Below are 26,590 nucleotides of genomic sequence, written 5' to 3' on the forward strand. Positions count from 1 at the left end.
AGGGGGCAGGGTGGGTACGGGTACACAGGGTGAGTATGGGTACAGGAGGCAGGGTGGGTACGGGTACAGGTACACAGGGTGGGTACGGGTACAGGGGGCAGGGTGGGTACGGTACAGGGTGGGTACAGGGGGCAGGGTGGGTACGGGTACACAGGGTGAGTATGGGTATGGCTACAGGGGGCAGGGTGGGTACAGGGGGCAGGGTGGGTACAGTACAGGGGGCAGGGTGGCTACAGGGGGCAGGGTGGGTACAGGGGGCAGGGTGGGTACAGGGGGCAGGGTGGGTACAGGGGGCAGGGTGGGTACAGGGGGCAGGGTGGGTACAGGGGGCAGGGTGGGTACAGGGGGCAGGGTGGGTACAGGGGGCAGGGTGGGTACAGGGGGCAGGGTGGGTACAGTACAGGGGGCAGGGTGGGTACAGTACAGGGGGCAGGGTGGGTACAGGGGGCAGGGTGGGTACAGTACAGGGGGCAGGGTGGGTACAGGGGGCAGGGTGGGTACAGGGGGCAGGGTGGGTACAGGGGGCAGGGTGGGTACAGGGGGCAGGGTGGGTACAGTACAGGGGGCAGGGTGGGTACAGTACAGGGGGCAGGGTGGGTACAGGGGGCAGGGTGGGTACAGGGGGCAGGGTGGGTACAGGGGGCAGGGTGGGTACAGGTACACAGGGTGGGTACGGGTATGGCTACAGGGAGCAGGGTGGGTACAGGTACAGAGGGTGTGGTGACGGGTCAGTGATGCATTGCTGTGTTGCAGGGTCGGTGAGGAGGAGTAATGCAGCCACACAGTTGCTTGAGCAGACGGCCCGTCTACAACAGCTGGGGCTGAGCGTGGAGCGCATCAAGGTACGGGGGGGACGAGGGGGACGAGGGGGTAAGGGGGTGGGCATGGGGAGAGTGGGGTGGCAAGTGATTGGGGGGCTGGGGTGTGTTTGGGGAGGGGGGAGCTGGGGTGGGTAGTGGGGGGGAGCTGTGGAGGGAGAGGGGGGAGCTGGGGAGCTGGGGTGGGGGGAGCTGTGCTGAGGGGAGCTGGGGTGGGGTGGGGGGAGCTGGGGTGGGGGGAGCTGGGATGGGGAGGGGGAGCTGGGGAGCTGGGGTAGGGGGGTATGACACGACCCTGACCTCTGCCCCCCTGCTCCCCCAGGATGAGGTGGGCCGTGTGTCCGTGCAGCGACCAGGAGCTCGAGCTGTGTCCGACTTTGCCTCCTTCCCCACCACCGCCTTCTCCAAGGTGAGTGTCCCCCCCCCCCTTCTCCCCTCCCCACCCCTCCTTCCCCACCGCTGCCCCCTTGTCTAAGGTGAGTACCCCCACCCTGACCCCCCCTACTTCCCCACCTTCTCCAGTGTGAGTGGATTTTCAGGAGGTCTTTCATAAAATGCCACAGGTGAGGCTGATAAAGATGAGCAAATGGTATCAAAGGGCAGAAACAGAGACAATAGGTGCTGTAGGCCATTCGGCCCTTCCAGCCAGCACCACCCGCCATTCAATGTGATCATGGCTGATCATCCACAATCAGTACCCCGTTCCTGCTTATACCCCTTATCCCTTGATTCCTTTAGCCCTAAGAGCTAAATCTAACTCTCACTTGAGAACATCCAGTGAATTAGCCTCCACTGCCTTCTGTGGCAGAGATTTCCACAGATTCACAACTCTCTGGGTGAAAATGTTTTTCCTCACCTCAGTCCTAAATGGACTATCCCTTATTCTTAAACTGTGACTCCTGGTTCTGGACTCCCTCAACATCGGGAACATTTTTCCTGCATCTGGCCTGTCCAATCCTTTAAGAGTTTTATATATTTCTATAAGATCACCTCTCATCCTAAATTCCAGTGAATACAAGCCCAGTCCATCCATTCTTTCATCATATGTCAGTCCCGCCATCCCGAGAATTAACCTGGTGAACCTACGCTGCACTCCCCCAATAGCAAGAATGTCCTTCCTCAAATTAGGAGACCAAAACTGCACACAATACTCCAGGTGTGGTCCCACCAGGGCTCTGTACAACTGCAGCAGGACCCCCTTGCTCCTATACTCAAATCCTCTCACAATGAAGGCCAACATGCCATTAGCCTTCTTCACTGCCTGCTGTACCTGCATGCTTACTTTCAGTGTTCAAAAGGGAACTGCAGATGCTGGAATATCGAAGGTACACAAAATTGCTGGGGGAACTCAGCGGGTGCAGCAGCATCTATGGAGCGAAGGAAATAGGCGACGTTTCGGGCCGAAACCCTTCTTCAGACTGATAGGGGGTGGGGAAAGAAAGAAGGACAAAGGGAGGAGGAGGAGGAGCCCGAGGGCGGGCGGATGGGAGGAGACAGCTAGAGGGTGAAGGAAGGGGAGGGGGGGAGGGGACAGCACGGGCTAGCCAAATTGGGAGAATTCAATGTTGATGCCAAGGGGACGCAAGGACCCCAGACGGAATATGAGGTGCTGTTCCTCCAATTTCCGCTGGTGCTCACTCTGGCAATGGAGGAGACCCAGGACAGAGAGGTCGGATTGGGAATGGGAGGGGGAGTTGAAGTGCTGAGCCACCGGGAGATCAGGTAGGTTATTGCGGACTGAGCGGAGGTGTTCGGCGAAACGGTCGCCCAACCTACGCTTGGTCTCACCGATGTAGATCAGCTGACATCTAGAGCAGACATCAATACCTTTACATTTGACTCCTCCCATTTCCTCCAAACACAAGGCGTAGCTATGGGCACACGCATGGGCCCCAGCTACGCCTGCCTCTTTGTCGGGCACGTTGAACAATCCTTGTTCAATGCATACCAGGGCCCCATCCCCGACCTCTACCTCCGCTACATTGACGACTGCTTTGGTGCCACCTCCTGCACCCACACACAACTGACTGACTTCATCCACTTCACCACCAACTTCCATCCGGCACTCCAATACACCTGGACGATTTCAGACACTTCCCTACCATTCCTTGACCTCACCATCTCCATCGCAGGGGACAGACTCCTGACCGACATACATTATAAACCCACTGACTCACATGGCTATCTGGACTACACGTCTTCCCACCCTGCCCCCTGTAAAGACTCCATCCCCTACTCCCAATTCCTCCGCCTACGCCGCATCTGTTCCCAGGATGAGACATTTCATACCAGGGCATCGGAAATGTCCTCGTTCTTCAGGGAACGGGGATTCCCCTCCGCCACCATAGATGAGGCTCACACCAGGGTCTCATCCATACCCCGTAACGCTGCTCTCTCTCCCCATCCCCGCACACGCAACAAGGGCAGAGTCCCTCTGGTCCTCACCTTTCACCCCACCAGCCGGCAAATACAACACATAATCCTCCGCCATTTCCGCCACCATCCAACGTGACCCCACCACTCGCCACATCTTCCCATCTCCCCCCATGTCTGCCTTCCGCAAAGACCGCTCCCTCCGCAACTCCCTCGTCAATTCTTCACTTCCCTCCCGCACCACCCCCTCCCCGGGCACTTTCCGTTGCAACCGCAAGAAATGCAACACCTGTCCCTTCACCTCCCCCTCGACTCCATTCAAGGTCCCAAGCAGTCGTTCCAGGTGCGACAAAGGTTCACCTGTATCTCCTCCAACCTCATCTACTGCATCCGCTGCTCTAGATGTCAGCTGATCTACATCGGTGAGACCAAGCGTAGGTTGGGCGACCGTTTCGCCGAACACCTCCGCTCAGTCCGCAATAACCTACCTGATCTCCCGGTGGCTCAGCACTTCAACTCCCCCTCCCATTCCCAATCCGACCTCTCTGTCCTGGGTCTCCTCCATTGCCAGAGTGAGCACCAGCGGAAATTGGAGGAACAGCACCTCATATTCCGTCTGGGGTCCTTGCGTCCCCTTGGCATCAACATTGAATTCTCCCAATTTGGCTAGCCCGTGCTGTCCCCTCCCCCCCTCCCCTTCCTTCACCCTCTAGCTGTCTCCTCCCATCCGCCCGCCCTCGGGCTCCTCCTCCTCCTCCCTTTGTCCTTCTTTCTTTCCCCACCCCCTATCAGTCTGAAGAAGGGTTTCGGCCCGAAACGTCGCCTATTTCCTTCGCTCCATAGATGCTGCTGCACCCGCTGAGTTCCCCCAGCAATTTTGTGTACCTTGCTTACTTTCAGTGACTGATGTACAAGCACACCCAGGTCTCGTTGCATCTCCCCTTTTCCTAATCGGCCACCATTCAGATAATAATCTGCCTTCCTGTTCTTGCCACCAAAGTGGATAACCTCACATTTATCCACATTATACTGCATCTGCCATGCATCTGCCCACTCACCCAAACTAGTCAAGTCATCCTACAACCTCATAGCATCCTCCTCGCAGCTCACATTGCCACCCAGCTTTCAGTCATCCGCAAAATTGGAGATGTTACATTTTATTTCCTCATCTAAATCATTAATATATATTGTAAATAACTGGGGTCCCAGCACCGAGCCCTGCGGCACCCCACTAGTCAATGCCTGCCATTCTGAAAAGGACCCGTTAATTCCTACTCTTTGCTTCCTGTCTGCCAACCAGTTCTCTATCCATGTCAATACCCTACCCCCAATACAATGTGCTCTAATTTTGCCCACTAATCTCTTGTGTGGGACCTTGTCAAAGGCTTTTTGAAAGTCCAGACACACCACATTCACTGACTCTCCCTTATCCATTCTACTTGTTACATCCTCAAAAATTCCAGAAGATTAGTCAAGCATGATACCCCTCCATAAATCCATGCTGATTTTTGATCGATCCTGTCACTGCTTTCCAAATTAAAAACATATTTAACAATCGACTCAAGCAACTTCCCCACTACCGATGTAAGGCTAACTGGTCTATAATTCCCTGTTTTCTCTCTCCCTCCTTTCTTAAAAAGTGGGGTTACATTGGCTACCCTCCAGTCCACAGGAACTGATCCAGAGTCGAGAGAACATTGGAAAATGATCACCAATGCATCCATGATTTCTCAGGCCACCTCCTTGAGTTCTCTGGGATGCAGAACCTCAGGCCCTGGAGATTTATCTGTCTTCAGTCCCAACAGTTGACCTAACACCATTTCCTGCCTAATGTGGATTCCCTTCAGTTCCTCCCTCCCACTAGATCCTCGGTCCCCTAGTATTCTGGGAGATGGTTTGTGTCTTCCTTAGTGAAGACAAAACCAAAGTACTCGTTTAACTGTTCTGCCATTTCCTTGTTTCCCATTATAAATTCACCTGTCTCTGATAGTAAGACCTACATTTGTCTTCACTAATCTATTCCTTTTTACAATAAACTCTCTGTCTCTCTCTATCTAAAGAAGCTTTTAGAGTCAGTTTTTATATTGCCCGCAAGCTTTATTTCATGCTCTTCTCCCCCCACCCACCCCCTCTTAATTAACCCCCTTGTCCTCCTCTGTTGGGTTCTAAATTTCTCCCAGTCTTCTGGTTTGCTGCTCCAAGGTGAGCCCCCCACCCACTACCCGACTCCCTCCCTCCCCCTTCCACCCCCCCCCCCCGCTATCCCCCTCCCAACCCCCCTCTCCCCCTCCCAACCCCCATCTCCCCTCCCAACCCCCATCTCCCCCTCCCAACCCCCATCTCTCCCCCTCTCCAACCCCACCCTCTCCACCACCAAGGTGTACCCACCCCCTTGTGTACAGTCCTGGTCACCCAGCTGCAGGGAGGATGTCATTGTTGGTTGGGGTGCAGGAGAGATTGACCAGGTTGTTACCAGATTGTGGGCTTGAGCTACAGGGAGAGGCTGTGTAGCCGGGTACTTTATTGATTAGCGCGGGGGAGGTTTAGGGGTGACCTTATTATTGATTAGCGCGGGGGAGGTTTAGGGGTGACCTTATCGAGGTGTACAAGATCATGAGGGGCACGGATAAAGTGAACACTCACACTCACCGCAAGGCTCGGTGCTGGGGCCGCAACTATTTACAATATACATCAATAATTTAGATGAAGGGATTCAAAGTAACATTAGCAAATTAGCAGATGACACAAAGCTGGGTGGCAGTGTATGAGAATGCAGGGTGACTTGGGCAGGTGGGACTAGTGTAGATGGGGCATGTTGGTCTGTGGGCAGGTGGGACTAGTGTAGATGGGGCATGTTGGTGGGTGTGGGCAGGTGGGACTAGTGTAGATGGGGCATGTTGGTCTGTGGGCAGGTGGGACTAGTGTAGATGGGGCATGTTGGTCTGTGGGCAGGTGGGACTAGTGTAGATGGGGCAGGTTGGTCTGTGGGCAGGTGGGACTAGTGTAGATGGGGCATGTTGGTCTGTGGGCAGGTGGGACTAGTGTAGATGGGGCATGTTGGTCTGTGGGCAGGTGGGACTAGTGTAGATGGGGCATGTTGGTGGGTGTGGGCAGGTGGGACTAGTGTAGATTGGGCATGTTGGTCTGTGGGCAGGTGGGACTAGTGTAGATGGGGCATGTTGGTCTGTGGGCAGGTGGGACTAGTGTAGATGGGGCATGTTGGTCTGGGCGGGTGGGACTAGTGTAGATGGGGCATGTTGGTCTGTGGGCAGGTGGGACTAGTGTAGATGGGGCATGTTGGTCTGTGGGCGGGTGGGACTAGTGTAGATGGGGCATGTTGGTCTGTGGACAGGTGGGACTAGTGTAGATGGGGCATGTTGGTCTGTGGGCGGGTGGGACTAGTGTAGATGGGGTAGGTTGGTCTGTGGGCAGGTGGGACTAGTGTAGATGGGGCATGTTGGTCTGTGGGACTAGTGTAGATGGGGCAGGTTGGTCTGTGGGCAGGTGGGACTAGTGTAGATGGGGCATGTTGGTCTGTGGGCGGGTGGGACTAGTGTAGATGGGGCATGTTGGTCTGTGGGCAGGTGGGACTAGTGTAGATGGGGCAGGTGGGACTAGTGTAGATGGGGCATGTTGGTCTGTGGGCAGGTGGGACTAGTGTAGATGGGGCAGGTGGGACTGGTGTAGATGGGGCAGGTTGGTCTGGGCGGGTGGGACTAGTGTAGATGGGGCATGTTGGTCTGTGGGCAGGTGGGACTAGTGTAGATGGGGCATGTTGGTCTGTGGGCAGGTGGGACTAGTGTAGATGGGGCATGTTGGTGGGTGTGGGCAGGTGGGACTAGTGTAGATGGGGCATGTTGGTCTGTGGGCAGGTGGGACTGGTGTAGATGGGGCATGTTGGTCTGTGGGCAGGTGGGACTAGTGTAGATGGGGCATGTTGGTCTGTGGGCAGGTGGGACTAGTGTCCCAATACAGACTGGGAAAATCATAGCGTGAAGGGTTTAGATGGGGTGCAATTCCTCAAAAGTGTTCAGGAGAGTTTTCTTAAACAGTATGTGGAGCCCCCCACACGTATGTGGAGGCCTGGTCCCCCAACACAACCCATTCCCAACGCAATATTCCACCACTCACCCGATCCCCAATATTCCACCACTCACCCATAGCCCCCAACTGTGCAGGGGCGTATCCCCAACATTACCCCCTCCTTCCCATCCTGTGCAGCTAAAAACTTGCTGCAAGGACTGAGTGTTCCTCGATTGCAACTTTGTTGCAAGGACTTTAGCTGATACATTTTTATTAAACCTGAATTTCTGAATAACTTGTAAAATATAACATCAATCTGAACGAAACTTGACACAGACCACCACAGGACAGTGAGTAAGGTGGTGCAAAAATGTTAGCGCTATCGTGTATCGTTTCAGGAGCAGCAAATTGGCTCCATGGAAGGAAGCAGAGGGTGATTGTGGAAGGTTGCTTCTGGGACTGGAGGCCGGTTACTAGTGGTGTGCCTCAGGGTTTGGTGCTGGGCCCATTACTGTTTATCATCTACATCAATGATTTGGATGAGAACAAACAGGGCAAGATTAGCAAGTTTGCTGATGAGTGGTTTTGCAGATAGTGAAGGTGGTTGTGAACGATTGTAGCAGGATCTGGATCGATTGGCCAGGTGGGCGGAGGAATGGCGGATGGAATTTAATACAGAGAAGTGTGAGGTGTTGCATTTTGGGACGTCGAACATGGGCAGGACCTACACAATAAATAGTAGAGCTCTGGGTAGTGTTGTAGAGCAGAGGGATCTAGGAGTACAGGTGCATGGTCCCTTGAATGTCGAGTCACAGGTATCACTCCATGACACTAATTATGACTATGACCGTTGGCCAACACCGGTTGATATTTAAAACAAGTTTATTTATGAAACATTCACACAGAGATGGTGAACAGCGAGCGGAGCCAGGGGGCGATAGACAGACACTGCTCCACCCACCAGGACCTGGTGTGGGGGGGGGGGTGGGGGCTGTGGATATTGGGGGCCAGAACAGCACTGACCCCTCTATCTCTCTCTCCCCACAGGTGCAGGGGGAGGAGCAGAGGGAGCCGGTGTGCGTGGGGAGAGTGGTGATGTCGTGTCCCCCTGGTCACGGCCAGAGTCACCGAATACTCTTACAGCACCACCAGCTGCTGGAGCTGCACGCGCGCCTCATATAGAGACCCCCCTCCCTGGGGACCCCCCCCCCAGACCAGACCCCCCCAGCTGCTGGAGCTGCACGCACCCCTCATATAGAGACCCCCCTCCCTGGGGACCCCCACCAGCTGCTGGAGCTGCACGCCCGCCTCATATAGAGACCCCCCTCCCTGGGGACCCCCAGCAGCTGCTGGAGCTGCACGCACGCCTCATATAGAGACCTGGAACCCCCCCGACCAGACCCCACCCTGGGGAACCCCCCCCCCCCCCAGCTTCTGCAGCTGCACGCACGTCTCATATAAACCCCCGCACCCCACCACTAGCCCCACCCGCCTCATAGGCACCCCCCCCCCCCCATACCCACGGACCCCCTCCCTGTAGGGAACCCCTCACGACATTAAACCCCCCTCATGGACCAGACCCCCCAAACCCGAACACGAGCTGCCCACCCGCCCCATACAGAGACCCCCCTCCACCGGGGAGCCCCCAACAGTAGACCCTCCCCCTACTGGACAGTCCCCAGATCAGAGACGTTCCCCCCACCCCGCCCGCATGGAGGTCCGATGTCCCGTGTGGGGGGGGGAACGTGAGGGGGGGAGGTGGGTGGGCAATGAGGGGGGGGGGCTGTTGGGGGGGGCGTATGCGGTGACCGAATAAAGTGACGCTGAGCAGCAGACAGACGTGTCCTGTCTCCCTTGGGGGGGGGGGGGGGGGTAAGGCAATGAGGGGGGGGGGGGCACAGGAGAGTGTGTGGGATGGACACACACCTCTGGGATGGACAGTGTCACCAGTACGGTCTAGAACATTCCGTCCAGTCCGCAGTGACCCTCCTGCCTGTCCCGTCTCCCCCACTCCGGCCCCTCTTGTCCCTGACCCCCCCACTCCCGGCCCAGGACAAAGTGGCCGTCCAGTCCATGCCGCCCCCTCCTCTCACACTGACCATTTGACACGTCCCGTCCCCTCCACTCACAGTAAACCTCCTGCCTGTCCCGTCCCCTCCACTCACAGTAAACCTCCTGCCTGTCCCGTCCCTCCCACTCCGGCCCCTCCTGCCTGTCCCGTCCCCTCCACTCCGGCCCCTCCTGTCCAACCCGTCCCCTCCACTCCGGCCCCTGCCCGCAGTGACCCTCCAGACCAGGCCTATCTGGTCCCCTCCACTCCGGCACGTCTTGTCCCTTCTCTTCCTGACTGAGCCACTCCAGCCCCAGGATACACTGACTGACCTGTTCCCTCCACTCACAGTGAATCTCCTGCCTGTCCCCGCCCCTCCACTCCGGCCCCTGCCCGTCTGACCCGCCCCCGCCCCTCCACTCCGGCCACAGCCCACAGTGACCATCTGACTCGCCCCCTCCCCTCCACTCCGTCCCCTGCCAACAGTGACCCTCCTGCCTGTCCAGACCAGGCCTATCTGGTTCCCTCCGCTCACAGTGATTCTCCTGTCCATCCCCTCCCCTCCACTCCGGCCCCTGCCCGTCTGACCCGCCCCCTCCCCTCCACTCAGGCCCCTCCTGCCCGTTCCGTCCCCCCCACTCCGGCCCCAGCCCGCAGTGCCCGTCTGACCCGTCCCCTCCCCTCCACTCGGGCCCCAGTCGTTCCCTTCCCCTCCGCTGTGGGTCGCGTCTGTACGGCTGGACGTGTCTGTGACTCAGTCTGCGTCTGGCCACCAGCCCGTGGTGCACGAGTCTCCAGACGTGATGGGGCGACTCTCGGTCCACGTCCCAGGCTGGCCATCCTGTGGTGAGACACGTTTAGTTTAGATACAGTTCACAGCACGGAAACAGGCCCTTCAGCCCATCGATGCCCGTACACTAGCACTATCCTACACAAGAGGGACAATTTACATTTACACCAAACCAATTAACCTACAAACCTGTACGTCTTTGGAAGCACCCGGAGAAAACCCACGCAGGTCACGGGGAGAACGTACAAAATACATACAGACAGCACCAGTAGTCTCTGGCACCTTGAGGTAGCAACTCCGTGAACAAGGGGGGGGGTGTTCCTGCCCCCCCACCCACACTCTCCCCATCCCCCCACCCCCCGCCCCTCTCCCCGGGACCACCAGCCCTCTGGAACATTCAGCTGCCACCCTGTCCCTCTCTGCCATGTCTCTGCACCGTACAGTCCCCTGGGGGGGGGGGGGGGGGGTGACCTACCGGTCAGCTGGGGGGGTCCCCTGGCGAGTCCCGGGCTAGGCTCCGACCACTCGGGGGAGAGGTGGGTCAGCACCGGGCTGCTCTGGCCAAGAACAACGCAATCACGGCCACCGACTTCCCGCAGCCTGGAGTCTGGAACAGACGGGGCAGTGGTTAGTGGGGAGGAGGTCAGGGGTCAATGGGCGAGGGGGGCAGTGGTCAATGGGCGAGGGGGGCAGTGGTCAGTGGGGGAGGGGTCAGTGGGGGTCAGTCAGTGGGGGTCAGGGTCCAGTTACCTGCGGGGGTGACGTGGCAGACTCAGCAGTTGCTGGGTCAGGCCGCAGTGGGTCTGGGGCCGAGCGGAGGTTTGGGGGTCGGTGCTGGGGTTCAGGGGTCAGGTTCGGGAGGGGGTTGATGGGAGAGTTGGGGTTCGGGAGGGTCGGGGTTACCTGTGGGGGGTCGGCCCGGTACTCGGACCCCCCAGGCCTGGGCTATGTGCCGCAGCAGTGTGTGGGTGAGTGTGCGGTGGGTCGGGGTTCGGGGGGAGTTGGGGTTTGGGGGGGGGGGGGGTTACCTGTGGGGTGCCCGCCTGGTACTCGGACCCCCCAGGCCTGGGCTATGTGCCGCAGCAGTGTGTGGGTGAGTGTGCGGTGGGTCGGGGGGGGTTGGGGTTCGGGAGGGTCGGGGTTACCTGTGGGGGGTCGGCCCGGTACTCGGACCCCCCAGGCCTGGGCTATGTGCTGCAGCAGTGTTTGGGTGAGTGTGCGGTGGGCTCTCTGGTTCCAGTGAACACCATCAGAGGCTCGGAGCTGTGGCCGGCGACGGAAGTGGAAGTGAAGGTCGAGCACGTCCAGGTGGTGTTGGTCAGCGAGTATGGCCGCACGCAGGTTCGCCTCCAGCACCTCGCTCCACAGTGACCGCTCCAGGGGCTGCAGCTGACCACAACACTGTGACAGTTAGACACAGCATTAATGATAGCGGATTCAGGGGATATGGGGAGAAGGCAGGAACGGGGCACTGATTGGGGATGATCAGCCATGATCACATTGAATGCCGGCGCTGGCTCCTCCTGCACCTATTGTCTATTGTGACCCCCGCCCCATGACCCCCAACCCTGTAACCCCCCTCTAGTCCCCATGACCCCTAACCCTGTGACCCCGCTAGTCCTTGCGACCCCTAACCCATCTTGCAGTGAGGAGGAGCGGTCAGGATAGCAGAGACAGGATGTGTGTGCAAGATTGACGAGGATGGAATCAGACTGGAATCCTTTGCCACACAAGGCTGTAGAAGCCAAGCTCAGTGATATGTTTAAGGCAGAGTGATAGATTGTTGATTAGTGCAGGTGTCAGAGGCGAAGTCAAGTTTTATTCGTCATGGGGAGAAGGCAGGAGAATGGGGTTAGGAGGGAGAGATAGATCACAAGTTATAGGAGTAGAATTAGGCCATTCGGCCCATCGAGTCTACTCCGCCATTCAATCATAGCTGATCTATCTCTGCCACCTAATCCCGTTAAGAACAAGAAGGCAGATTATTTGAATGGTGTCATGTTAGAAAAAGGGGAGGTACAACGAGACCTGGGTGTGCTTGTACATCAGTCACTGAAAGTAAGCATGCAGGTACAGCAGGCAGTGAAGAAAGTGAATGGCACGTTGGCCTTCATTGCAAGAGGATTTCAGTTTAGGAGCAAGGAGGTCCTTCTGCAGTTGTACAGGGCCCTGGTGAGACCACACCTGGAGTATTGTGTACAGTTTTGGTCCCCTAATTTGAGGAAGGACATCCTTGCTATCAGCTACCAGGTTAATTACTAGAGAGAATTCTGAGGGATAGGATATACAGGCATTTGGATGGGCAGGTGGTTAGGGACAGTCAACATGGTTTTGTACGCGGGAGGTCGTGTCTCACAAATCTGATTGAGTTTTCGAGGATGTGACCAAGAAGGTTGATGAGGGCAGAGCTGTAGATGTTGTGTACATGGACTTCAGTACAGAGCTTGCAGAGCACCCCACCCCCCAGCTCCCCCTCTCTCCAAGCCCCTCTCCCAGCTACCCTCTCTCGGCTACCCTGCCCCCTCTCTCCCAGCTCCCCCCTCTCTCCCAGCTCCCCCCTCTCCCAGCCCCCTCCCTGTTGCCCACCGTCCTGCCCTCACCTGGGGTCCAAGGAAGCCACCCTTGACGCGGTTGCCCGGTGGCAGTGCCAGACTCCAGATGACCAGACAGTGAGAGGGTAACGTCTGGCACAGACGTCTGAACAGCTGGTGCAGCCTCTCGCTGTAGTCCCGCCGCCAGTGCTTGCCGTACCTGCGTGTAGGACACGGGCGGTGAATCACACACGTGTAGGACACGGGCGGTGAATCACACACGTGTAGGACAAGGGCGATGAATCACACACGTGTAGGACAAGGGCGATGAATCACACACGTGTGGGACAAGGGCGATGAATCACACACGTGTAGGACAAGGGCGATGAATCACACACGTGTAGGACAAGGGCGATGAATCACACACGTATGGGACAAGGGCGATGAATCACACACGTGTAGGAGACACGGGCTGTGAATCACACACGTGTAGGACAAGGGCGGTGAATCACACACGTGTAGGACATGGGCAGTGAATCACATGCGTGTAGGGGATAGGTGCAGTGAGTCGCACACGTGAAGGACACGGTCAGTAAACCATGAGGCCGGGACACAGGATCCAAGCCCAGGACACGGGCGGTAAAGGCACACGTGTGTCTAGAGCATGGAATCTACATCATGCATGTCCATGACACGGCTGTCACATACATGCCTCAGCACGGGCTCTAGGTCACGCGTGGATGACGAGGCTGGAACACGGGCTGTAAATCACGGCCAGACCTCCTTGTGGATATCAGGAGAAAACAGGCGGCTAAAACCCACCAGTGTGAACATGAAGGACCCCCACCCAGAGTACACCCCCCCCACCCAGAGTACACACCCCCACCCAGAGTACACCCCCCCCACCCAGAGTACACCCCCCCACCCAGAGTACACCCCCCCACCCAGAGTACACCCCCCACCCCGAGTACACCCCCCCCCACCCACAGTACACCCCCCACCCAGAGTACACCCCCCCCCACCCAGAGTACACCCCCCCACCCAGAGTACACCCCCCCACCCAGAGTACACCCCCCCACCCAGAATACACCCCCCACCCAGAGTACACCCCCCCACCCAGAATACATCCCCCCACCCACAGTACACCCCCCCCACCCAGAGTACAACCCCCCCACCCACAGTACACACCCCCCACCCAGAATACACCCCCCACCCAGAGTACACCCCCCCACCCAGAATACACCCCCCACCCAGAGTACACCCCCCACCCAGAATACATCCCCCCACCCAGAATACACCCCCCACCCACAGTACACCCCCCCCACCCAGAGTACACCCCCCACCTAGAATACACCCCCCACCCAGAATACACCCCCCAACCCAGAGTACACCCCCCCACCCAGGGTACACCCCCCACCCACAGTACACCACCCACCCCCCCACCCGAGTACACCCCCCACCCAGAGTACACCCCCCCACCCACAGTCCACCAGTTCTAAAAGGATTGGACAGGCTAGATGCAGGAAAAATGGAGTGTGTTCGACAGTCCCAACATCGGAGTTTCAACCATCCCGACGAGAGGGTCTGTATATTGGGCCGTCCGTAGCGGCGACTGTGGAGGTTTATGGCCCCAAACACGGGTGAACAAAGGAGGACTGACTGTACTTTGTGCCTTCCAACACAGTGAAGAATGCTGTGGTGGGTGTTTGTGTTAAATTCTATTGTGTATTGTGTGTTGTTTTCAAGTGTATCGCTGCTGGCAAATTCATTTCACTGCACCTTCGGGTGTATGTGACGAATAAAACTGACTTGGGCTTTGAGTCATAAATTTCACCCAAAGCTCCCGCAATTACCTCTCTAGTTTCCCGCAATGTCCTCGGATATATCTGATCAGGCCCTTGATGTTCAAAAGCCTTCAAACACAACAGTACCTTCAGTACTTCATCGACGGTAACCCTGACTGCTCTCAAGACACTTCCAGTAACTGCTCCAATTTCCTCTGTTCTACTGTTTTTTCTCCTCGGTAAATACAGAGGAGAAATACTCATTGAGGACCTTGCCCATCTCCTGTGGCTTCACACAGAGGTGACCGCTTTTATTCCTGAGAGGTCCCACTCTCTCTCTAGTTACCCTTTTCCCCCTTATGTATTTATATAATCTGTTGGGATTGTCCTTAATGCTACCCACCAGAGCTGTGCCCAACATCATGCCCACGGATTACAATGCTAAAGTGGGGTACAGCCAACCACATCACCAGGCCTTGTCCTGCCCCTCCTCTCTTCCAGATGTCCACGTCTTCCAGAAGGGTGGGCGCAGCACAGGATGAGGGGTGATGGTGTCGAGGTGTACACGATCGCGAGGGGAAAAGACAGATGAGTGCAGAGTCTCTGATCCACAGTAGGGCAACCAACGCGGTATGGTGATGGGAAAAGATGCCACAGCAACCTGAGGGGTAACACACCCCCTCCCTCCCTACACCCCCTCCCTCTCTACACCCCCTCCCTCCCTACACCCCCTCCCTCTCTACACCCCCTCCCTCTCTACACCCCCTCCCTCCCTACACCCCCTCCCTCTCTACACCCCCTCCCTCCCTACACCCCCTCCCTCCCTACACCCCCTCCCTCTCTACACCCCCTCCCTCTCTACACCCCCTCCCTCCCTACACCCCCTCCCTCCCTACACCCCCTCCCTCCCTACACCCCCTCCCTCCCTACACCCCCTCCCTCCCTACACCCCCTCCCTCTCTACACCCCCTCCCTCTCTACACCCCCTCCCTCTCTACACCCCCTCCCTCCCTACACCCCCTCCCTCCCTACACCGCCTCCCTCCCTACACCCCCTCCCTCCCTACACCCCCTCCCTCCCTACCCCCCCTCCCTCCCTACACCCCCTCATTCCCTACACCCCCTCCCTCCCTACACCCCCTCCCTCCCTACACCCCCTCCTTCCCTACACCCCCTCCCTCCCTACACCCCCTCCCACCCTACACCCCCTCCCTTCCTACACCCCCTCCTTCCCTACACCCCCTCCCTCCCTACACCCCCTCCCTCCCTACACCCCCTCCTTCCCTACACCCCCTCCCTCCCTACACCCCCTCCCACCCTACACCCCCTCCCTTCCTACACCCCCTCCTTCCCTACACCCCCTCCCTCCCTACACCCCCTCCCTCCCTACACCCTCACCCCGTCCTATCCCACCTCCTCCTATCCCTCACCCCCACCCCCACCCCACACACTCGCACCCCCTCCTATCTCGCCCCCCACCTACTCCATACCCCCCCCCCATCTCGTGTCCCCCTGCCCGTACCTGGTGATGTCCCAGAGACAAGAGTTGATGACCAGGACATCGGGGGGTGGTCCGGTGAGCAGCTCCTGCAGCAGCCCCTCCATGCGGGTGTAGTAAGCGCGGGTGATGAAGTGGAAGCGCAGGAGGTGGTGGGGTCGACAGAGCTGGCGGCTCTCCCAGAACTTCGTGCCGTTATTAAGCTCACTCGACCCCAGCAGGCGGTCGCCCTCGAAACTTGCCTCACACTGTGGGGGGAAGGGGGTTAGATAGCCCACACACAACCCACACCCCCCCCCCCCCCCACACATCCTCCCCACACACAACCCACACCCCATGCCCCCCCCCCCCACACCCCCACACACACAGCCTCCCCACACCCCCTCTCCACACATCCTGCCCCCACCCTCCCCATATCTCACCCCCCTCACCCGTACCTTGTGGCGTAACTGGGCGTTGGTCAGGTAGGTGTCCTTCTGCAGGAACAGCACCAGGTCCTTGTACACCATCCGCTGGTCTAAGGGGAGGCGGGGGGGGGGAGAGAGAGGGATGGGGGAGGAGAGAGAGGGATGGGGGGAGAGAGAGAGAGGGATGGGGGGAGAGGGCAGTATTAATCATGGACCCTGGTCTCTGCATCTAGATGAACCTCCACCAGTTGATTGACTCAATCCACACAATCTGGGGCAGTGGTGGTGATGAAGGGAGTGGGTGAGGGGGGAAGCAGAGATGGGTGTGGGCAGGGTGCAAGGGTAACCTTGGCTGACCAGATTGGTGCAGCTAAGTTGCCAGTGATACTGTGGACTGTACATGAAGGGCCGTTAGACCACAACATTGAGCAAGCCAGTGAGGAACAGGTGGTAGGGACGGCACTTCAGTCAGATATTCCCCGTCAGGGGAACATGGAGTGGCTAGGACTGCCATGTCTGAGCACCACGAGCTATTAGAAAGCAGAGACTAAACTAAACTATGTATATACATTATAGTTTCCAGGATGCAAATGTCAAACACGGCAAATAGGGTTAGAGTGAGAGGGGCTATGTTTTAAAGGAGATACAGTGGGGTACAGTGTTTACACACAGTGGGTACTGGGTGTGGGGTAGTGTTTACACACAGAGGGTGCTGGGTGTGGGGGTAGTGTTTACACACAGTGGGTGTTGTGTGTGGGGGTAGTGTTTACACACAGTGGGTACTGGGTGTGGGGCAGTGTTTACACACAGTGGGTGTGGGGTAGTGTTTACACACAGTGGGTGTGGGGTAGTGTTTACACACAGTGGGTACTGGGTGTGGGGTAGTGTTTACACACAGTGGGTGCTGGGTGTGGGGGTAGTGTTTACACACAGTGGGTGTGGGGTAGTGTTTACACACAGTGGGTACTGGGTGTGGGGGTAGTGTTTACACACAGTGGGTACTGGGTGTGGGGCAGTGTTTACACACAGTGGGTGTGGGGTAGTGTTTACACACAGTGGGTACTGGGTGTGGGGCAGTGTTTACACACAGTGGGTGTGGGGTAGTGTTTACACACAGTGGGTACTGGGTGTGGGGTAGTGTTTACACACAGTGGGTGTGGGGTAGTGTTTACACACAGTGGGTACTGGGTGTGGGGCAGTGTTTACACACAGTGGGTACTGGGTGTGGGGTAGTGTTTACACACAGTGGGTACTGGGTGTGGGGTAGTGTTTACACACAGTGGGTGCTGGGTGTGGGGGTAGTGTTTACACACAGTGGGTACTGGGTGTGGGGCAGTGTTTACACACAGTGGGTACTGGGTGTGGGGTAGTGTTTACACACAGTGGGTACTGGGTGTGGGGGTAGTGTTTACACACAGTGCTGGGTGTGGGGGTAGTGTTTACACACAGTGGGTACTGGGTGTGGGGCAGTGTTTACACACAGTGGGTACTGGGTGTGGGGCAGTGTTTACACACAGTGGGTACTGGGTGTGGGGTAGTGTTTACACACAGTGGGTACTGGGTGTGGGGTAGTGTTTACACACAGTGCTGGGTGTGGGGTAGTGTTTACACACAGTGGGTACTGGGTGTGGGGTAGTGTTTACACACAGTGCTGCCAGGGGTGGTGGTGGCCGGGGGTACAAAGACATTTAGACAGACACATTTAGACAGGCAGGGAATGGAGGGATGACGTGTGGATGAGATTGGCATTGTGGTCAGCACGGCCATGATGGGCCGAAGGGCCTGTTGCCTGTAGATGGTGAAGGGTGCTGCCACGTGTGTGTGGCCGGGGTCTAGTTCGATTGTGCAAGGCTTCACTCTCTGCAGAGTTGTTTAGAGATAGAGAGCATGGACTGAGGCCCTTCAGCCCACCGAGTCTGTTCACACCAGCTCCATGTTACCCCACTTGCTCATCCACTCCCTACACACGAGGGACAATTAACCTACAAACCAGCACGTCTTTGGGATGTGGGAGGAAAGCGGAGCACCCGGAGAAAACCCACGCGGTTACAGGCAGAACGTGCAAACTCCACACAGTCAGCACCCGAGGTCAGGATGGAACCTGGGTCTGTCCTACTGGGAGAGGATGGGCAGGCTGGAGTCATCAGTCAGTCACTGGGCTGCTGGGCCCGTTACTGTTTGTCATCTACATCAATGATTTGGATGAGAACATACAGGGCAAGATTAGCAAGTTTGCTGATGAGTGGTTTTGCGGATAGTGAAGATGGTTGTGAACGATTGTAGCAGGATCTGGATCGATTGGCCAGGTGGGCGGAGGAATGGTGGATGGAATTTAATACAGAGATGTGTGAGGTGTTGCATTTTGGGTGTCGAACATGGGCAGAACCTACACAGTAAATAGTCGACCTCTGGGTAGAGGGATCTAGGAGTACAGGTGCATAGTTCCTTGAAGGTCGAGTCACACACACCCCCACACACACACACCTGCCCCCCCCCCCCCCCCCCCCCCCCATCCCCCACGCTCCCCGTGCTGGGTGTTGTGCGCCGCCACTTACTGGAATCCCCCATGATGATGACAAACTTGTTGCGCAGCAGCTGTGCCGCCTCCTCCGAGGTGAACGACATCATCGCCGGGAGCTGGAGGTCACAGGTCACACTGGGGTCACTGTGGACAAAGTCACACCAAGGTCACACTGGGGTCACATGGCACAGGTCATACCAGGGTCACGGGGTAGGATTTCCTTGTACAAACGGGAGGACGACATTGGCCAGTGTTGCAAGTGGCCAATGAAAGGAAGGTAGCCTGGCGGGTCCAGTACGGCTGTTGCAAGTGGCCAATGAAAGGAAGGTAGCCTGGCGGGTCCATTAGGGGGGGATAAGGGCTGCAAGGTCTGGGACCATGGATGACCAAGGAGGTTGGAAACTTGGCCGGGAGCAGAAAGGAAGCGTATATGTCAGGTTTAAGATGGTGCTGAAGAGGAATATAAAGTGAGTGGGGAAGAGCTAGTGGGTGATTAGAGGAGCCAAAAATGCCGTGAAATGTCATTGGCGAGACGGATGAATGGAAATCCCAAGACTCTTTGTACGTGCGTTAAAAATGACAGGGTAACCAGGAAGGTTGGACCACTGCAAGATAAACGAGGGAATGTGTGCATCCAGCTGGAGGATGTATGGCAGGTACTAAAACAGTATTTTATATCTGTATTAGGTCATAAGGAATAGTAGAATTAGGCCATTCGGCCCATCAAGTCTACTCCGCATTTCAATCATGGCTGATCTATCGAAGATCGGCTGATTGTCTGAAGGGTCTCGACCCGAAACGTCACCCATTCCTTCTTTCCAGCGATGCTGCCCGTCCCGCTGAGTTACTCCAGCTTTTTGTGTCTATCTTCGGTTTAAACCAGCATCTGCAGTTCCTGGCTACACATGGCTGATTTGTCATGGCTGATCTATCTCTCCCCTGCCTTCTCCCCGTAGCCTCTGGCATCCGCACCGATCGCCAAGCAGAATGAGTGAGGACAGTGAGATCAGTGTGGAGGACACAAACATGCTAAAGCAGCTTGAGATCAAGAAGGAGATGATGCTGAGCATCTAGAAGATCATTAAAGGGGGCAATGAGGAGGAATACAGAGACATAATAAGTAACTTTGTGGAGTGGAGCGCACACAATAATCTCCATCTCAACACCAAAAAAACAAAGGAGATAGTGGTGGACTTTAGGAGGGGGAGGAGGAGGACTCAAGCAACGCCGATCACCATTAAGGGCACTGAGGTGGAGGTGGTTGCTAATCACAGGTACCTTGGGGTGCAGCTTGACAGTGAGCTAAACTGGAAGTGTCATATGGAGGCGGTGTACAGGAGGGGACAAAGCCGACTGTATTTTTTAAGGAGGCTGAGGTCTTTTAATATCTGCCAACCCCTACTGTGTAGTGTCTACCATTCAGTGGTGGCCAGTGCTCTGTTCTTTGCTGTGGCCTGTTGGGGAGATGGCGCCCGTATAGCGGATAAAAACAGATTGGACAAACTAATCAGGAAGGCCGGCTCAGTGGTCGGGGCTGAGCAACGAACGGTCCAGCAGGTGGCAGAGGCCAGAACTCTAAATAAACTAGGTTCCATAATGACAAACCCCACTCACCCACTCCATGCCCTGAAGGTGATCAAGAGCAGCATCTTCAGCCAGAGGCTGATTGCACCAATGTGCAAAACGGAGAGATACAGGAAGTCCTGTTTACCAGCTGCTATAAGACTTTTTAATGAGCATAAATAACTGCACTTTTTTAAATTAATTGTATTTTAACTTGTATTTTAACGTATTTTAACTTGTTATGTATGAAAGCGTGGTGTTATGTTTGTCTTGAAGCTGTCGTGGCAAATAATTTCCTGAAAAGGATTATTAAAGGAATATTCTATTCTATTCTATTCTATTAAGGTGGAGAAGTCCCCAAGCCTGATGGGATATATGGCAGATTATTGAGGGAGGCAAGAGAGGAGATTGTGGGAGCATTGACGAGGATCTGTATTTTTTCTCTAGCCACAAGTGAAGTCCTGGAGGACTGAAGAGTGGCAAATGTTGGTCCTGTGTTTCTGCTGACAATACAGACACACAATAAAAGCTTTTCACTGCACCTCGGTACATGTGAGAATAAATTGAAGTGAACGAAAGACAACCCAGGTAATTATAGACCGCAGGTAGACACAAAATGCTGGAGTAACTCAGCGGGATAGGCAGCATCTCTGGAGAGAAGGAATGCGTGACGTTTCGGGTCGAGACCCTTCTTCAGACTGAATCGGGGAGAGGGAGATATAGAGATAAGGAAGTGTAAGGTGTGAAAACAAGACAAAGGGGGTGGAGATCAAGGAAAATGTAGAATAGATTATTGTTAGCTAGAAGCAAACAACAAATCAAACTGAGATTCCATGTGTGGGAAAGAACTGCAGATGCTGGTTGAAATCGAAGCTCGACACAAAATGCTGGAGTTAAAGCCCTGTCCCACTGTACGAGTTCAAATCAAACTCATGGTAAGCACGTAGAATGTACGTAGCGGGTACGTCGGAGCTCGGGGAAGTCTTTTAGCGGCTCGTAACGCTAACGGCAGGTACTCAGGAAACGCAGTAAGCTCGAGAAGACTCGTGAAGATTTATCAATGTTGAAAAATGTCCAGGAAACCCGAGTACCTACGAGCGGCCATTACCGTAATTGTCCGAGTTCAAATCAGGGCAAACACGGGAGAACTCTTGAATTAGCTCGTACAGTGGGACAGGGCCTTAACTCAGCAGGACAGGCAGCATCTCTGGAGAGAAGGGGTGGGTGACGTTTCTGGTCAAGACCCTTCTTCAGACTGAGAGTTAAAATGTAAACATGGACAGTCAGACTAGTCAGAGAACTGGGAGCGGGAGGGATGGAGGGTGAAGCAGAGGTTCACTTTTTGAAGAGGTGACAAAGGAGATTTGAGCCAGCACCGCCATTCATAAAGACTACCTGGTGACATCGCGATGACAACAGTCTGTCTGTTTTTTCGTCTTTTTCTGTTACTTTTAGTGTGTTTTGAAAGTTTGTGTTAATGTTCTCTGGTTTGTTTTATATGTGGGGGGTGGGGAAGGGGTCGGGGGAAACTTTTTTCCAGCCTCTTACCTTGCCGGAGATGCGATTGTTTTCCGGATCGTATCTCCGGTCGCTCTGCAGCCTAACATCGTGGAGCTGGAGGCCTCTCGAAGGGACTGACTTTGAGCCCCACCGCGGGGACGTGGACTTACCATTGGAGCCGGCAATCCCTTGCCTGGGATCGACACTCCAACCACAGCCTGTGGACTTTACCATCGAGAGCTCGCAGTCTCGGGTAGAAACCGTAGATGTCAGGATGTCCAATGACGCAGAAGGTTCGACCAGCCCTGACCCGGGGTCTGATTACCTAGTGTGGGGGAGCTGAGATTCCCCCCGATGCAGGAGCTTGATCGACCCGATGCAGAGGGCCCGAACACCGCCGGCTCGGGGCCCCCGACCACGGGAGAACAAAGGGAAGAGATTGAACTTTTTATCACCTTCCATCACAGTGAGGAATGTGGAGGAGTCACTGTGGTGGATGTTTATGTTAAAATGTATTTTGGGTGTACTGTTGCTTTTTATTGGTATGACTGCTTGGCAAATGAAATTCCCCGTAAGTTGCAAAACATATTTGGCTAATAAAGTATGATTTTGATGATTATGATCATGGCTGATCATCCACAATCAATAACCCGTGCCTGCCTTCTCCCCATACCCCTTGACTCCATTAACCCCTAGAGCTCTATCTAACTCTCTTCTAAATTCATCCAGTCTCCACTGCCCTCTGTGGCAGAAAATTCCACAAATTCACAACTCTCTGGGTGAAAAAGTTTTTTTTTCATCTCGGTTTTAAATGGCCTCCCCTTTATTCATAGACTGGGGCTCCTGGTTCTTTTATAATTTTACACGTATATATAAGATATCCTCTCATCCTTCTAAACTCCGGTGAATACAAGCCCAGTTTTTTCAATCTTTCCTCATATCTTTCCGCCATCCCGGGAATTAACCTTGTGAACCTACGCTGCACTGCCTCAATCACAAGGATGTCCTTCCTCAAATTAGGAATCCAAAACTGCACACAATACTCCAGATGTGGTCTCAGCAGGGCCCTATACAACTGCAGAAGAACCTCTTTACTCCTATACTGAAATCCACTTGTTATGAAGGCCAACATGCCATTAACTCCCAGAGAAACCCCGCGCAGGCCATGAGGAGAACGTACCAACTCCGTACAGACAGCACCCATGGTCATGTTTGAACCCGGGTCTCTGGTGCTGCAAGGCATCAACTCTACCGCTGCGCCACCGTGCCGACCAATATATGACTTTGGTCAGGCTTCATTTGGAGTGTTGTGTGCAGTTCTGGTCCACCCTATTACAAGAAATATGTGGACGTTTTGGATAGAGAGCAGAGGTGGTTTACCAGGATGATGCCTGGTTTAGAGGGTTTCAGCTACAGGGAGAGGTTGGACACACTGGGATTGTTGCCTCTGGAATGTCAGGAGTTGAGGGGAGACGATAGAAGTTTATCAAAACATTTCAGGGTGGCAATGTCCAACATTAGAGGGCATAACTTTAAGGTGAGAGAGGGAAAGTTTAACAATAGTCAGGAGTTGCAGACAGTGCGGAGATGTGCGGGCAAGGGTGGTGGGGGCCTGGAACGTACTGCTTGGGGTGGTGGTGGAGGCACATACAGTATGCAGATTATACAGGCTCGCGGATATGCAGGGATATGGATCATGTGCAGGCAGAGGGGATTACATTAACTTGGCGTCATGTTGGGCACGGACATTGTGGGCTGAACTGCTCCAGGGGTCAGCACACGGGATCCGTGGACAAACCCTGTTGGCAACACATGCACCGCCTCAACCCCCACCTTCAGCACCGCCCACCCCACCCCATCACTCTCCCCCTCCCCCCCACAACTCTACCCCCCCTCACCTCTCCCCCCTCCACTCTCTCACCACCCTCACCTACTCTCCTCTCTCCCCCTCAACCCCCTCTCACTCTCACTGCTACCCTCCCCACACCCCTCTCTCCCTTTCTGTCCCGTCACCCATGTTTCTCTCCCCGCGGGGGAGGGAAAGAGTGAGTGGGGTGGGGGGAGAGTGAGAGTGGGGGGAGCGTGGGGGGGGGAGAGTGAGAGTGGGGGGGGGAGGAAGAGTGAGGGGGGGGAGAGTGAGAGTGAGGGGGGGGAGAGTGAGAGTGGGGGGGGAAAGTGAGAGTGAGGGGGGGGAAGTGAGAGTGGGGGGGGAGAGTGAGAGAGTGAGGGTGGGGGTGGGGGGGGGGGAGAGTGAGAGTGAGAGTGATGGGCGGTGCTGAGGGAGGGGGTAAGTGCGGGGTGAATGAATGTGCGGGGTTTTTCTCACTTTCGGCCGCTGTGAGCGGTTTCCCGGTGTAGGGGGTGAGGGGGTGGGGGCGGTGCTGGGGGTAATGCCGTGTTCCTCACCTCACCTGGTCCGGTCCACTGCCCGGTGCTGTTACCGTTGTGACCACAGACACTGTAGCAACTTGTAGACTCTGTGTGTGTGACCGGTTTCCCGCCCTCACCTGACTGACCCGGCGGCCAATGAGCGGCGGGAGACAAACCCCGCCCCCGGCGGCAGGGTCACGGGGTCAGACAAGGGGTTGAGAGGTTGTGCAGGGGTTAGTCAGGGGGAGGGGGGGTCCGGAGGTGAAGGGTCATGGGGGGGGTAGGGTCAGCCGGGCAGGCAGCAACCAGGGTCAGTCAGTGGACACAAGCAAAGATCAGTTATAGCAGATCTATCAGATCTTTGGACACAAGGAACTGCAGGCGCTGCTTCACCAGGGAAACACACAGAGTGCTGGAGTCACTCAGCGGGTCTATGAAAGTAAACATGCAGGTACAGCAGGCAGTGAAGAAAGTTAATGGCATGTTAGGGGACCAAAACTGCACACAATACTACAATGTATTGTACAATAGATAGATAGATAGATATAATTTATTGCCACACAACCAGGGTTGGTGGAAATTTGGGTTGTCAGCAGCAGTACAATAATATTGTAGTATTGTGTGCAGTTTTGGTCCCCTAACATGCCATTAACTTTCCGGTATTTAAACCGAGCGTGGGGCTTTCTTTCACAGAGGCCCGGGAACCGTTGGAGCGAGTGGAGGAGGGTCAGGGCTGTGAGTATTTAAATCTCCCAGCAGTTTCTATTGTATTGTACTTGTATCGGATCCAGTGTAAGGCGGGAGAATGACAGTCAGAGCAGTGTACTGTTCTGGATGTCAGATGCGGGGAGGTCATGGTGGCGGATGGCCCTCCAGACCGTCCACATCTGCACCAGGTGCGTCGAGATGGGGCTCCTAAGGGACCGTATTAGGAACCTGGAGCAGCAGGCAGCTCGATGACCTCTGTCTGGTCAGGGAGAGCGAGGAGGTCATAGAGAGGAGTTATAGGGAGGTGGTCACTCCAAAACCACGGGAGAGAGACATGTGGGTCACGCTAAGGAAGGGCAAAGGGGCAGAGGCAAGGACGAGTGAGTACTCCAATGTCGGTACACCTTGGAAATAAGTACTCCTGTTTGAGTACGGATGGGGGTGACAGCCTGCCCGGGGGGTAGCGACAGCGGACGGGCCTCCAGCACAGAGACCGGCCCTGTTGCTCCGAAAGGTAGGGACAAAAAGAAGAGGGGCAATAGTAATTGGGGACTCTATTGTTAGGGGGTCGGATAGGCGATTCTGTGGACGCAGTCGGGAGACCAGGATGGTGGTCTGCCTCCTGGTGCCAAGGTCTCGGACGTGTCTCAACGCGTCCAAGATATCCTGAAATCAGAGGGAGAGGAGCCTGAGGTCGTGGTACATATAGGTACCAATGACATAGGTAAAAAAAGGGAAGAGGTCCTGAAGGAGGATTTAGGGAGTTGGGAGGAGAGTTAAGGAAATGACCAAAAAGGTAACAATCTCAGGATTACTGCCTGTGCCACGCGACAGTGAGAGTAGGAATGGAGCGAGGTTGGAGGATAAATGCGTGGCTGAAAGACTGGTGCAGAGGGCAGGGATTCAAGTTTCTGGATCATTGGGACTTCTTTTGGGGAAGGTGTGACCTGTACAGAAAGGACGGGTTGCACTTGAACCCGAGGGGGACCAATATCCTGGCGGGAGATTTGCAAAGGCTACTGGGGAGACTTTAAACTAGAATGGTTGGGGCGAGGGACTCAAATAGAGAAAGCTAGTAGACAGAATGGGAGGCAGGAAGCAGAAAAGGGAAGCACTCGGACACAAGAGGAGAAAGAAGAAAAAGGAAATAAACAGAGAATAAGAGGGCGGGGGGTTTCTTAAATGTGCATATTTTAATGCTAGGAGCATTGTAAGAAAAGGCGGAATGAGCTTAGAATCTGGATAGACACCTTGGAAGTATGATGTTGTGGCGATCAGTGAAACATGGTTGCAGGAGGGCTGTGAGTGGAAACTAAATATTCCAGGGATTTCGTTGCTTCAGGTGTGATAGAATTGGAGGGGCAAGAGGTGGAGGTGTTGCATTGCTAGTCAGGGAAGATATTACAGCAGTGCTTTGGCAGGATAGATTGGAGGGCTCATCTAGGGAGGCTATTTGGGTGGAACTGAGAAGTGGGAAAGGTGTAGCAACACTTATAGGGGTGTATTATAGACCGCCAAATGGTGAAAGAGAATTGGAAGAGCAAATATGTAAGGAGATAGCAGATATTAGTAGTAAGCACAAGGTAGTGATTGTGGGAGATTTCAACTTTCCACATATAGACTGGGAAACACATTCTGTAAATGGGCTGGATGGT

At 55.3% G+C, this 26,590-nt stretch overlaps 2 protein-coding genes across 2 annotated transcripts; one reads left to right on the forward strand and one right to left on the reverse strand.

The window, feature by feature from the left end:
* The first annotated feature begins 734 nt into the window (after positions 1–734).
* Positions 735–8,460, forward strand: LOC116989381 (dynactin subunit 1-like). Its single transcript, XM_033046751.1, has 3 exons — positions 735–842; positions 1,141–1,227; positions 8,262–8,460. Exons 1-3 carry the CDS (start codon positions 735–737, stop codon positions 8,394–8,396), a joined length of 330 nt encoding a protein of 109 aa, XP_032902642.1. The 3' UTR covers positions 8,397–8,460.
* A 710-nt stretch (positions 8,461–9,170) lies between these two features.
* LOC116989454 lies at positions 9,171–18,938 on the reverse strand. The gene is made up of 7 exons (XM_033046874.1): positions 18,829–18,938; positions 16,304–16,383; positions 15,891–16,114; positions 12,655–12,805; positions 11,200–11,437; positions 10,530–10,661; positions 9,171–10,105 (listed from the first exon to the last, which is right to left on the reverse strand). Exons 1-7 carry the CDS (start codon positions 18,899–18,901, stop codon positions 9,171–9,173), a joined length of 1,833 nt encoding a protein of 610 aa, XP_032902765.1. The 5' UTR covers positions 18,902–18,938.
* Positions 18,939–26,590: the final 7,652 nt, after the last annotated feature.

Source organism: Amblyraja radiata, chromosome 1, assembly GCF_010909765.2.
Source record: "Amblyraja radiata isolate CabotCenter1 chromosome 1, sAmbRad1.1.pri, whole genome shotgun sequence".
Lineage (NCBI taxonomy): Eukaryota > Metazoa > Chordata > Chondrichthyes > Rajiformes > Rajidae > Amblyraja > Amblyraja radiata.

Coding starts and splice junctions, on each gene's coding strand:
- LOC116989381 (XM_033046751.1), top strand. CDS start 735: ATGCATTGCTGTGTTGCAGGGTCGGTGAGGAGGAGTAATGCAGCCACA. Junction 843..1,140: donor TGAGCGTGGAGCGCATCAAG/GTACGGGGGGGA, acceptor CTGCTCCCCCAG/GATGAGGTGGGCCGTGTGTC. Junction 1,228..8,261: donor CCACCACCGCCTTCTCCAAG/GTGAGTGTCCCC, acceptor CTCTCCCCACAG/GTGCAGGGGGAGGAGCAGAG.
- LOC116989454 (XM_033046874.1), bottom strand. CDS start 18,901: ATGATGTCGTTCACCTCGGAGGAGGCGGCACAGCTGCTGCGCAACAAG. Junction 11,438..12,654: donor GTGGCTTCCTTGGACCCCAG/GTGAGGGCAGGA, acceptor GGTCAGCTGCAG/CCCCTGGAGCGGTCACTGTG. Junction 10,662..11,199: donor ACCGGGCCGACCCCCCACAG/GTAACCCCGACC, acceptor CGTCTGTTCCAG/ACTCCAGGCTGCGGGAAGTC.